General features: G+C 38.2%; 1 protein-coding gene across 1 annotated transcript in view; it reads right to left on the bottom strand.

The window, feature by feature from the left end:
• LOC126973348 (kinesin-like protein KIF3A) overlaps positions 1-12,407 on the bottom strand; it is a 48,856-nt gene that overhangs the window by 22,055 nt on the left and 14,394 nt on the right. The window contains exon 3 of the mRNA XM_050820576.1: positions 421-626. Coding sequence (XP_050676533.1) covers positions 421-626 — 206 coding nt within the window. The remainder of the gene's footprint in view (positions 1-420; positions 627-12,407) is intronic.

Genomic DNA, 12,407 nt, shown 5'->3' with positions numbered 1-12,407 from the left:
AAGGACTCTACGCCGTGATATTAGCAAGTGAAGCACCGTTATGATAGCGTGTGTTACGGGGGATACTAGTTACACAATTTTTTCTCCCTTAAATAATCACATATGGCCACAAATAATTATATAGTATCGTTTTTACACTTTCTCACAACGCACGATGGCAATTTTAAAATATTTTATTGAGACGCAAACTGATCTGTCACAGACGATGACAGTTTTCATAATGGCCGCCTATCGGCCTGCAGTAGTGTACGTGTGTGCGTGGAGATAGGTATTTACACGTTAATCGGCTTGCTTTGGTGCTACACTGTTATGTAAGGTGACACGGAGTCCTTATTTTTTTACCAGTCCGTGGGGACGTATATAAAAGTGAATATAAAAACAATTAAAAAAGAAAAATATATATAAAGTGAATCTACTAACTTCTCGTCTTCTTTAGCCTTGGCGATATGGCTGAAAATATGGGCGAAGGAATTAGGTATGATGCCTCGCAGCTCCGGCGCGGAGTTACTGCCTGCCATGGTGTAGGTCTTGCCAGTCCCAGTTTGTCCATAAGCAAAGATGGTGCCGTTGTAACCCTTGAGGACCTCCTCCACGATAGGGCTGGCCGTCTGGACATAGATGTCCATCTGGAAGAAATGGTACACTTGGAATAGATCTTTCAAATTCAAATATTTTTATTAAAATAGGATTGAATGTCACAAACTACATCCCATTTGAAAAGTATGCCACAGATCATTCGAATTCAAATTCATTCAAATTCAAATATCTTTATTGAAAATATTTAAATTTATTGAAAGTCAAAAGCCATTCGAAAATGTATGCCTCAGTCCTGAGAAGAACGGGTTTATTAACCATTATTATTTAATACCCTTTGGGTGGTCGCTCCATTCCCAGTCTGTGTTATCATTAAGAAAGTTATTTATGTTATAGTAACCTTTACCACACAAACGTTTTTTAACAATTCTTATGAATTTTGTAACAGAAACGTTTGTTTTGAACATTTTCTGGGATCTTTTAATTATTTATTAGGGAAATTTTTAATAATGTAAGAAATAAATAATGTGTGATGTTTTAAAAATGATATCCCTGAGGGTTATTTTTATGAACATCACAACCTGAGAGTTGAACAAAGCATACAAGAATTTATGACAATATGTTACTCGAACGGTTGGCCCCGTTGAAAAGAGCGCTCGCACGGAACGCGAGAGGTCGCGGGTTCAAGTCCCGCATCGTTCATAAAATTTTGAAGGTTGTCACTTTAAAAACATAACACATTGTTTAGATTTGCAAGAGCGACATCTCAAGTCAATTTCCTAATAAGCAAATATTGGGGTTGAGCAGGTTATCAACTGTAAAGTAGATCCTGTAGATGAAGCCACATCCCGAACGGTTGGTTAAGTTGGAAAGAACGCTTGCACGGAACGCGAGAGGTCGCGGGTTCGATTCTCGCATCGTTCATAATATTTTGTTTTCAGTTTTATTTAGGTAATATAAGAAATAATTAAATCATTAAAGAGGGAGCGAACGGGCACTACGTGATGAGAAGTGTTGAGTCAACCGCCCATGGATATCCGCAAGACCAGGTGTCCATAGCTTCATTACCGGCCTTTACTTTACTGTCCCTAAGTCGTATTTTAGGTTTGGGAAAACAGCAGCCGGTAATTGCTTCCACAAAGTGGCTGTGCGAGGCAAGAAATTCCCCGCAAAACGAGCGGATGTAGAATGACAGACGTCAACATGATTTTTTTCGAGAGGAGGAAAATACATTTACGTATTGAAGAATGTCGGGCTCGGGTGTAAACACCCCCTGCCGACTAAAAACCTCCTCTGTGCTAATAGTCCTAAAGGCTTTTACAGCGAAGCCGGGCGGGGGCCTTGGAGGCCGAAAATGTAATGTCAATAATGTCTCGGAAGGAGGCTCGAACCTCGGAACGCCTGCTCACTAGGCTGGATGGAGACAAGATCACGATCTAGTGTATCTGTTAGTCCAATGGACTCTAGGTTTGAGGAGACTTCGCAATCGCCGGCGAGTGCGGTGATATATGTAAGTGTGTGTAGTGTTATTGTAGGTGTGTGATTTGTGACGTGAGTGTGAGTGGTGTTAAAAGATTACGGGACGAGGACTATCTCGTCGGGCTGTGTGTGGGGATCAAAGGGTGTGAAACGTATTGTATTAGGTTGTGGCCGCTGCAAATCGTCAAAGTGACGAGTGGCAGCGGTTTGTTGTACGTGATCGCGCCTACGTCTACGAGGGCTGTGTGGTTGGTTTGGTGTCGGTGATGGTGTTGGTGTCGCGATCGTAATATAGTCGTCCGGGTGTCAACATGATGTGTGGGGAATTTCGAATTTTGACGTAATCACCTGAATCTATACACATACTACCGGTCTGTGAGACTATTACTCGGGTTATAGTAGGGTGCCTGCAAATGTCGCTTTAACGGCCATTCCCAATATTCAGTCTATCTCCGGTTGTGACAGTAGAAGATAGTAATTGATCTCTATCTGTAGATAGTATATTGGGAACGGCCGTAAAAGGGCATTGAGGTTTTATCGACAGCAGGATGACATCAGACACGGGAATCGTGACGACTATAGTTAGAATATAAATTAAACAGGGAGTTTATTTATTTAAAACGGCCTTGCTTTCATTGGTGTTGGTAACCGCATTCCCCACCCCGTAAAGCCGCACGCACACAACGGGCGCGAACGCGTAGTGCGAGACGACCGGGAACTCACTACCCTGATGAATGACTACTACGGAAACTAGTCGGAAAGCAACACCGATTTATCTTCTCATTAGATCGGCGTTAATGAGAAGAAGTGGCAATAAACTCATTGCCATCCTTTTAAATCTATATATACTGGGAATGGAGCGAACGCCCTTAAGTTATCTTAATATATTATATAAACTAGCTGACCCGACAGACGTTGTTCTGTTCATAATAAAAAAAATCTTGATGGTGGATTATCGTAAAATCCGTTTTCCTACCAAATTTCAAGTCTCTACGCCTTATGGTGCCAGAGATATCGTGATGAGTGACTATTTATGCTTAACACGTCTCCGCTGATTGCGTCCGCGTGCAAAAAATGTCAGTTAATTTCAGTTTGGTTGTTGCGCGACAAATATATGTACACGAAACTAACTACTGATAAGAGGCAACGTCAGTCTCTTATCAACTAAGTGTTCACGCGACTCCTGCTCAACGCAACTGTTTCCGCCTTACAATATTATATATTATTACAAAACCATTGCCGGTAAATAACAAGCGTACACTCTAGCCTAACCGTTTATCAGTGGGAGGCTCCTCTGCACAGGATACCGGCTATATTATGGGTGCAACAGCGGCGCCAATTTCTGCCGTGAAGCAGTAATATGTATTTTATTATTAGGCTAGCGGTCTACGTCCGCGTAGATAAAAGGTTTTTGAAAATAATAAGCAAGTTTGGAATTGAAGATTATCTCATGTCCTATTCCAGGTCCGGTTCCCGTTTTCGCTCCCGTTCCCAACATATTACATGAATTCTATTTCAAGGAAGATTGAATGGAAAACTAAACCTACTATTGGTATAGTTATAGCTCATCGAAGTGAATTTCAGTTTATCACAATTTTCCGAGATAAAATGTAGTCCTATCCCAAGCTCAAGTCTATCACTGTACCAAATTTCATCAAAATCGGTTCAGTAGCTCTGGCGTAAAAGCGTAACAAAACAAACTTACATTCAAATTTATAATAGTAGGGATAATATTTGTATTTTATATATGAAAATAAGGGACGAGACGAGCTGACGTTAAGCTGATGGTAATTGATACGTCCTGCCCATTACAATGCAGTGCCGCTCAGGATTCTTGAAAAACCCAAAAATACGAGCGGCACTACTATTGCACTCGTCACCTTGAGATCTAAGATGTTAAGTCTCATTTGCCCACTAATTTCACTAGCTACGGCGCCCGTTTCGGTCTGAACAGAAACACAATAATGTTTACACATTACTTGCTTCTCGGCAGAAATAGGCGCCGTTGTGGTACCCATAATCTAGCATCCTGTGCAAAGGAGCCTCCCACTGGTAAATTATAAATATTTGTATGCCGATATATTGGTGAATTGTGCTTTGCAACTACAAATTTAAAAGAGCTATGTAACTAGCTCCCACAATTCATGCAAATAAATAAATGTTATTTCATTTCGTTTCAAACATGTTCAGTGAATGCGACATGCATCAACCACAATGTTTATTGATCGTAATTCGGAGACTCCGTACCTCACAACCCGAATGACCTATATAATACTCTGCCACAGTTAAATAAAATTCAGTATGTTGTTTTATGTCGCCAGGGATTCTTTTGTGGGGCGCTGTTTATGTTTTTACAACAAGATCGCAGAAGATGTTCAAAACAAATGTATATAAACGAAATTCAAAAGTATAACTAAAAAGCACGCTTTATATAAAATTCAACTAAAAATGGAAAATAAATTTAAATTGAAAATAGTGTAAAAAAATATATTTTATTGTTTAAAAAAGCGTGGGGTGCAGAAGAATTATTATATTAATAATATCTTCAAAAGCTAACTATTATTTATTTTTAATTTTCTAGTCAAATTAGTGTAATGTCATCGGTCCTCGATAAATCTACAAAGTTTAAACGAAATCTAGCCGTTTAAAGTGGGTCCAAATCACGCCCAAAGAAGTCGGTTACAAACATACAAATATACAGGTGAAGCTAATATAAAGCGTATAAAAAGACGTTTATGTTATAATCAATACTATAACATAAATAACTTTTTTATTGATACAATGGATCGACCACCGTAAGGCTACTTAAATTATAAATTTGATTGCATCGAATTTTTTTTTTATATAAGAGGGGGCAAACGGGCAAGAGGCTCAAGGGATGGAGAAAGGTGAGGCAACCGCCCATGGACATCCGCAATAACAGGTGTCAAATGCTGTTCCGGCCTTTAAGGAGTATGTTTTTTTTTGAAGGTTCTAAAGTCGTATCTGTTCGGGATAACCGCAGCCGGTAATTGATTCCCCAAAGCGGGTGTGCGGGGCAAAATTTCTTGCGCGCGGTTGTGGATAGCCAGACGTCAACATGATGCGCTTTTATTTTAAAAAAAAAAAGACGCCCATTGATCTTCTTGTGCCCGTTCTTCTCAGTTCTCATCTCTCCACAGTAATATGGCAGCGATCTTGAACCAGATTCCATTCCATTCCATTATATTCCATCTCCACCCGACACGGCACTGATGTTCTCAAAAATGGCGAAATCCATAAACACTACGTTATTGACGTATAATAAACTATTGTTTTGACTCTAGCGTATCCTTGAGGAACATCATCAAACTGTTCGTGTCTAATCTGTGGCACGACCGATGAATTATTAAATCTTATAACGCCCTCGTTGTGCCGACGTTATTACTTATATTATGATCAGAAATACCTCATTATTTATTGGCATGGTCAAATACATTATTATTATGATCAGCAAAACTCGACTGATGTCAAATGACACGCCCTTTTTCCGTCAACTGGCGGGCATCATAATAATATTGACACACTTTTTACACAAATTATCTTGCCCCAAATTAAGCATATATAGCCTGTGTTATGGGTTACAAGACAATGATATATTTAATTTACAATATACTTACTTAAACATACATATATTCATATAAACATACATTTAAACATCCATGACTCGGAAACAAACATCCATATTCATCATATAAATGCTTGCACCTACCGGGATTCAAACCCGGGACCTCTAGCTTAGTAGGTAGGATCGCTAACCACTCGGCTATCATAAATCTATCCTTTATACTGTGGCAACATTTTTTAATCACTGGGTTTATACGGCCTGAAAGGTTCATCGAAGCGAATTACAGTCGTTTTTAATCATAGGCAGCAAGTGGAATACCAGTGGGAGGCTCCTTCGTACAGGATGCCGACTAGATTATGAGTGCCGTGAAGTGTGTAAGCATTATTGTGTTTCGGTCTGAAGGGCGTCGTAGCTAGTGAATTTACTGGGCAAATGAGACTTAACATCTAATGTCTCAAGGTGACGAGCGCAACTGCAGTGCCGCTCATGATTCTCTCGCCCAATGGCAGGGCGTATCATTTACCATCAGCTGAATGTCCTGCTCGTCTCGTCCCTTATTTTCCGAAGAAACCGGTGGTTGAGAAATTAATGTGGACTTCACTAAATACTAGAACTTTAATAATCAGTTTTTGCTATGGTAGAGGAGGATAAACTAGCGTACGGGGTCGCCTGATGTTAAGTGATCACCGGCACCCACATTCCTTTACAGCAACAGAGGAATCATAGGAGACGGCCTATTGGACAGATGAACGCGCTTTTTTTAAAGGTACCCATGTCATATCGTTCTGGAAACACCGCACAAGGAAGCTCATTTCACAGTTTTGTAGTAAGTAGAAGAAATTTCCTTGAGAACCACACTGTGGAGAAACGCCACACATCCATTGGGGAGGATATTCTAATTTGAATTTAAATCATTTGGAAACTCAGCGGGTTTCGTCGTTATTAGGTAACAATATTTCGATACAAGCAAATTTATACTGTAAATAGGTTAGGCTATTCAAGCGGTCGCTCCATTCCCAATCTGTGTATCATGAAGTAAGTTATTTATGTTATAGTTTAAACCAGGTATAGCATTTGAAAAATAAAAAGCTAAACACATACTCACACACACACACACACACACATATATATATACACACACACATACACATACACACACAAACACACAATACACGCCCTAAATTATATATAAAATAGTTTCTGTGATCATAATTTGTTGCATAACTTCCATTGTTAGACCTTAAAATATGTTGATGTTTGTTATTTGACATTTTACAATGCACAACTGGGAAGAGACTGACCCCCATGTCACGGGCTGTCCTAGTTTGGGGGTCGAGGGTAATTTTAAGCAAAATTGTATTTTTTCTTTGCAACAAATAAAGATTTATTATTATTATAGTACCTAACCTTTACCACAGAAACGTCTTTTAACAATTCTTTTGAATTTCCTGATACATTTGTTTTGAACATTGTCTTGGATCATGTTCATGTTGTAAAAGCATATATACATAACCTCACAAAAGACTTACTAACTCGACTTAACCGACTAGTACACATAACAAGTTTATATTTGTTCCTGGTGTTAACATTATGGTTATGACAGTTTCTAGGAAATTCACTTATGTGCCTATGTACATACATAATATTATCAAGAATATATTGAGAAGCAACAGTCAAGATGTTAATTTCTTTAAATATTTCTCGTAATGATTCTTTAGGACCTAGATTATAAATAGCGCCAATAGCCGTCTTCTGAAGCACAAATATTGTAGATATACCATTTAGAAGATTAATCAAAAATTAACATGATTTTGATTTTACTGACTAGACTATTTCAAATTCAAATATTTTTACTCAAAATAGGATATGATATAACTTATTGAAAGTCAAAAACTACCACCCATACGAAATCAGTATGCCTCAGACTTAAGAAAGGGTACAAGAAACTCAGCAGTTCAAATATGGAACGAGAATTATAAATCGAAAGCAAAAAACACTAAATTCAAACATGGAACACTCGAGCACAGAGTACTTGCCCGTAGATAGAGAATTCGGGCGAGGTCGTAGCTGCGTCGGTTAGGAAACTAGGCCAATAGGGCGAGGTTAGGTGCGCGGGTGTACTGCAGTATTGATCGGGCTCTTTGTCTGCAGAAGGACTTATTCGGGCCGGGATGTACTTGTGTGTAGATGGATTTAGGTCGGAACTACTTTATCTCGGTCAAATAAACTGTGACTCTGCTGTTGACTTGGTGAAAATTGTATACCATGACAACTAAACTAAGCGACTAAGCACGTAATGGATTATAAAGTTTCTAAGGATTTAATTAATACATTTAATGGAACAATTTATTTTTCTTTATTAGATTCCCATTCTAATGATAAAAAGAATATAAGTGACCAGGTTTTCCTGGTCAGTTATCAATAGTAGCACGCACTCTTTCCATGGGAAAATTCTTCACTGCCAATCGTACGGACTGTTTTAGGGACTCCAAATTGTCATGGCGTTTAGAGCAAACCGTACTCTCTAAAACTGACCATAAATCTTAATCCAGTGGATTAAGATCGGGACTAGACGACGGCCATTCTTCAGCTCTGATGAAGTCCGAAACCTTCAATTCCAACCAAGACTGCGTAGACCGAGCTTTATGACCCAGCGAGTCCGAGTCCGAGTCTTGCTTGAAGGAAGGCTTTTTTTTATGATAAATTTATGAAAGATGATCAAATCAATTTCCTAATCCCAACTGTAAAGTAGATCCTGTAGATGAAGCCACAACCTGAGAGTTGAACGAAGACATATCAATATTTATGAACTTTACGTCACTCGAACGGTTGGCTCAGTGAAAGAGCGTTCGCATAAGTCGCAGGTTCGAGTTCAACATCGTTCATAAATTCTGTTTTCAAATTTCATTTGTGAAATGAGGGTCGTTGAAATTTCTATTGATTTTAATAACAAACTTAATTAGGATATAAAACGCGTAATGAGAGTTGAGAAAGAGGTTAAAAGCTCCGATAATACACTGTCACAGGAATCCAAAATGGCAACCAAAGAGGAACAAGCCAGGAGCTGCAACATATGCAAGTGGTATACAAAATACCGGGCAAATTCGTCAGAAAACTATACATCATATAAATCAAAATTTGTACCGACGACGTTCCTTGCATAAAAGACATTGTATTTTTATGATCTAACTAGCTTTAAACCGCGACTTCGTGCGCGTGTTGTAGATAGTTTAGACAGCATTTTTTATTATCCAATATACCACTTTGCAAATAATACACAACAAACTGCTGTGGTTAATACTTATAAGCTACCAACTATAGAACTATCATCCCGACACAGGTCTAAATTCAAAAAATGCTAGAAAAAATATTTATTTATTTCTTATCGTGTGCCTAAATGCAATGTTTCATGGTGCTATCTTCGATAACACTCCCTATTTCAACCTCGCCAAGCCTTTTATTCGCGATTAAAGGTAGCCTATGTCCTTTCTCAAGATCTTGTCTATCTCTGCACTAAATCTCAAAAAAATCGGTTCAGTCGTTTTAGTGTGAAAGCGTAACAAACTTACATTGATATTTGTAGGGATTACAAATGTATAAATTTCAAACGTTTCCCTCTATACTTATAGTATAAGACGGTATAACTTGCTAAATTTAAAAATACCCTATAAATTCTGACTCCATTGATAGTGTCGAAATATACCTTAATAAGTTTTTTTTGGGATAAACGGCCATATCATTTTTTGCGTTAGATTAGAAATTTGAATCATTTCGCAGCTTCTACAGACTGTAGATTTGAATACATCGTATTAATTTCAAATCGTTAGCTCCGCTCCACGAGTTCCTGAGGACTCTTCATCGAGATTTGAGGTACAGATCCTCTCGCGATGGACTCCTAAACTAATGAACGGATTTAAATGGGGATTACTTCATGCAGTGCAGTTTGGTCAAACTTGAGAGATGGGATAGTTTTAATTCGATTTGGGACCCATATTCAGTGACGCACGGTTTGACAGTTCCGCTGTGAAACAATTACATTATAACAACAGGGAGCATTTTTTATTACTATTTTATTATTTTTTAATATATATATTATAAGAGATTTCCAACTACATACTGTCTCATCGCGATATTTCTGGAAGCATAAGGCCTAGAGACTTGAAATTTGGGAGGAATATTCCTTTCGCCGAGTAGAGGTCAGCTTAGAATTTTTACGAAATTCGATCGGCAAGAGTTTTTTTTCTAACAGAACAACCTCTGTGGCGTCTGCTAGTAAGTATATATAAAATTCTCGTGTCCTCTTGTTTGTTACCAAACTCCTCCGAAACGGCTGAACCTATGTATGTAATTTTGTTTGTAAAGTGATTTTTTTATTATTCCGTTCCATCCACAAAACCGTTTGCAAGATGGCAATCGAATACAATAAATGTAGTACGATATATTTGGTAGGTCTGAGAATCGATCGTCATCTATTTTTTATACCCAAAAAATTTTCATTATTGATTTTTTTTAATACTTTAATTGGCAATACAAGTTTACTGGGTCAGCTGGTAATATGTACTAGTCAAAACAAAATAAGGGCCACCTGGTTTTTACAGTATTCTCAAGAATTATTGAGTTTTAAAGGTTGATTAATGATTCTATTGGATAAACTATTTGATTTTTATTGTAAACAGCATAAAATAATGGTGCAAACAATTAAAAAAAACAAATTGCCACTTTTTCTCAAAATTAACATTTTTGCCAAAATAATTAACGAAGAATAAATTTCTAGAAAACAACAACATAATATGTTGGGTGTTTTGTTTCTAATGCACTCTTGAAGATTAAAAGGTACACTCTCCACCACTCTGTATCACTGTTTCTTGAGGAATTAGTTTCGCTTAGCTTGATTTTAGAACGTTTATTAGCTGTCATTGTGCACGGGTTGGTTTGTGCTTCCAACACTGCGATTCAGTAAATCCTACATGTGTTAAATGGGATTGAGATCCGGACTGTTTGTAGGCTAGGGCAACACCTGTATACCAGCCTCCTCTAGGGCTTCTCTGGTGGCCCTAGCTTTATGAGCGTGAGCATTATCGTGCATCAGATAGAATCTTGCGCCGCTTCTCTGTACATATGATGCCACATGGGGTCTAATGACCTCCTCGATGTAACGTTGAGCTGTTATTGTGCCTTCGTTTAGAATTACCAGCTCGGTTCTGCATGACATAGAGATTCCTCCCCATAACATAACATTGGGGCCCCCAATCTGTAACTTTCATGGGTACAAGCATCGGAAATCGCTCACCATCACGTCTCCAGGCCCTAATGCAATGGTCATCACTAAAAAAAACTAACTTTGCACTCATCCGTAAACAATACTGTCCTCCAATCATACATATCCCATGCCAGATGCTGCCTTGCGAACGATAATCGGTTACCACGATGAGCATTTGTTAATGGTATCCGCACTACGCGTCTCAGGGAGGGAGAACTGCTGGACCTCGTAACGAATTTGATATCATTTTTGAAATACAAGATGGCCGCCGCGCAAAATTATGATTTCAACATTATGGATATCGAATCCGAGGTTCTCGAGGGTGCAGAGAACGAATTTGGGGTCATTTTTGAAATACAATATATGATTTCAACAATATGGATATCGAATCCGAGCTTTTCGAGGGTGCAGAGAACGAATTTGGGATTATTTTTAAAATCCGAGATGGCCGTCGCGCAAAATCGACCTTCTGAATTCTATTATTTAGATATGAAGTCAGAAGATCGAGCGCAGTTCCTTTTACGCCATAGTGACATAGCTTCCTGACCAGCGTTGAATGTTGAACACAATCAAAAGCCTTAGATGAATCACAGAAGATGCCAAGTGCATTCTGCGATTCCTCCCAGGCATCAAAAATATTCTTGATCAGCTCAACACCTGCATTCGTTGTTGGACGTTCCCTAGTAAAGCCGAATTGTTTCAAATGATGTAACTTATGAGAGTTAAAGTAAGTAAGCATTTGGCTTAAAATTATTTTTTCAATCATTTTAAAAACCGAAACAGGACTATAGTTATTTGGGTCAGAAGAGCATCAAAGTCAAAGTAATAACACAGGGTGGTATTGTTTGCGGATGACATTTCACTTATATTCAAGGTGAAACGAAGCCAAGTTTTATATGACGAAGTAAACAATGCTCTATCTGACATCGTGTACTGGTTTAGCGCCAATAACTTATTGTTAAATAGTCATAAAACCAAATATATTAAATTTACCGCGCCAAATGTCAAAAATGTAGATGCGAATATTTTATTAAACGGAGAGGTGGTAAAACCAGTGGAATCTGCTGTATTTCTTGGCATTACTCTTGACTCCAAATTGCAATGGGGCCCCCATATCGAAGGATTGGCGAATAGGCTTAGTTCTGCAACATATGCGGTTAAGAAAATTAGACGATTAAGTGACATAGATACGGCACGAGTATACTTTAGTTATTTTCATAGTATTATGTCCTATGATATATTGTTATGGGGCAATGCGGCCGATATTAATACCATCTTTGTGCTGCAGAAGATAAGAGTTATAAATCGCGCGGATTTATAACCTAGGACCTAAAGAATCATTAAGAGAAAAAATTAAAGAAATAAACATTTTGACTGTTACTTCTCAATACATTTTTGATAATGTTCTATATGTTCATAGCACATTGAGGAATTTTCTAGAAACTGTGACATTCATAATGTTGACACGAGGAACAAACATAAACTTGTTATACCTACGATGAATATGCTTCTACAATATGGTCCCAGAAAATGCACAAAATAAATGTG

Source organism: Leptidea sinapis, chromosome 29 (genome assembly GCF_905404315.1).
Source record: "Leptidea sinapis chromosome 29, ilLepSina1.1, whole genome shotgun sequence".
NCBI classification, from domain to species: Eukaryota; Metazoa; Arthropoda; class Insecta; order Lepidoptera; family Pieridae; genus Leptidea; species Leptidea sinapis.
This window is presented reverse-complemented; position numbering and strand designations above follow the sequence as displayed.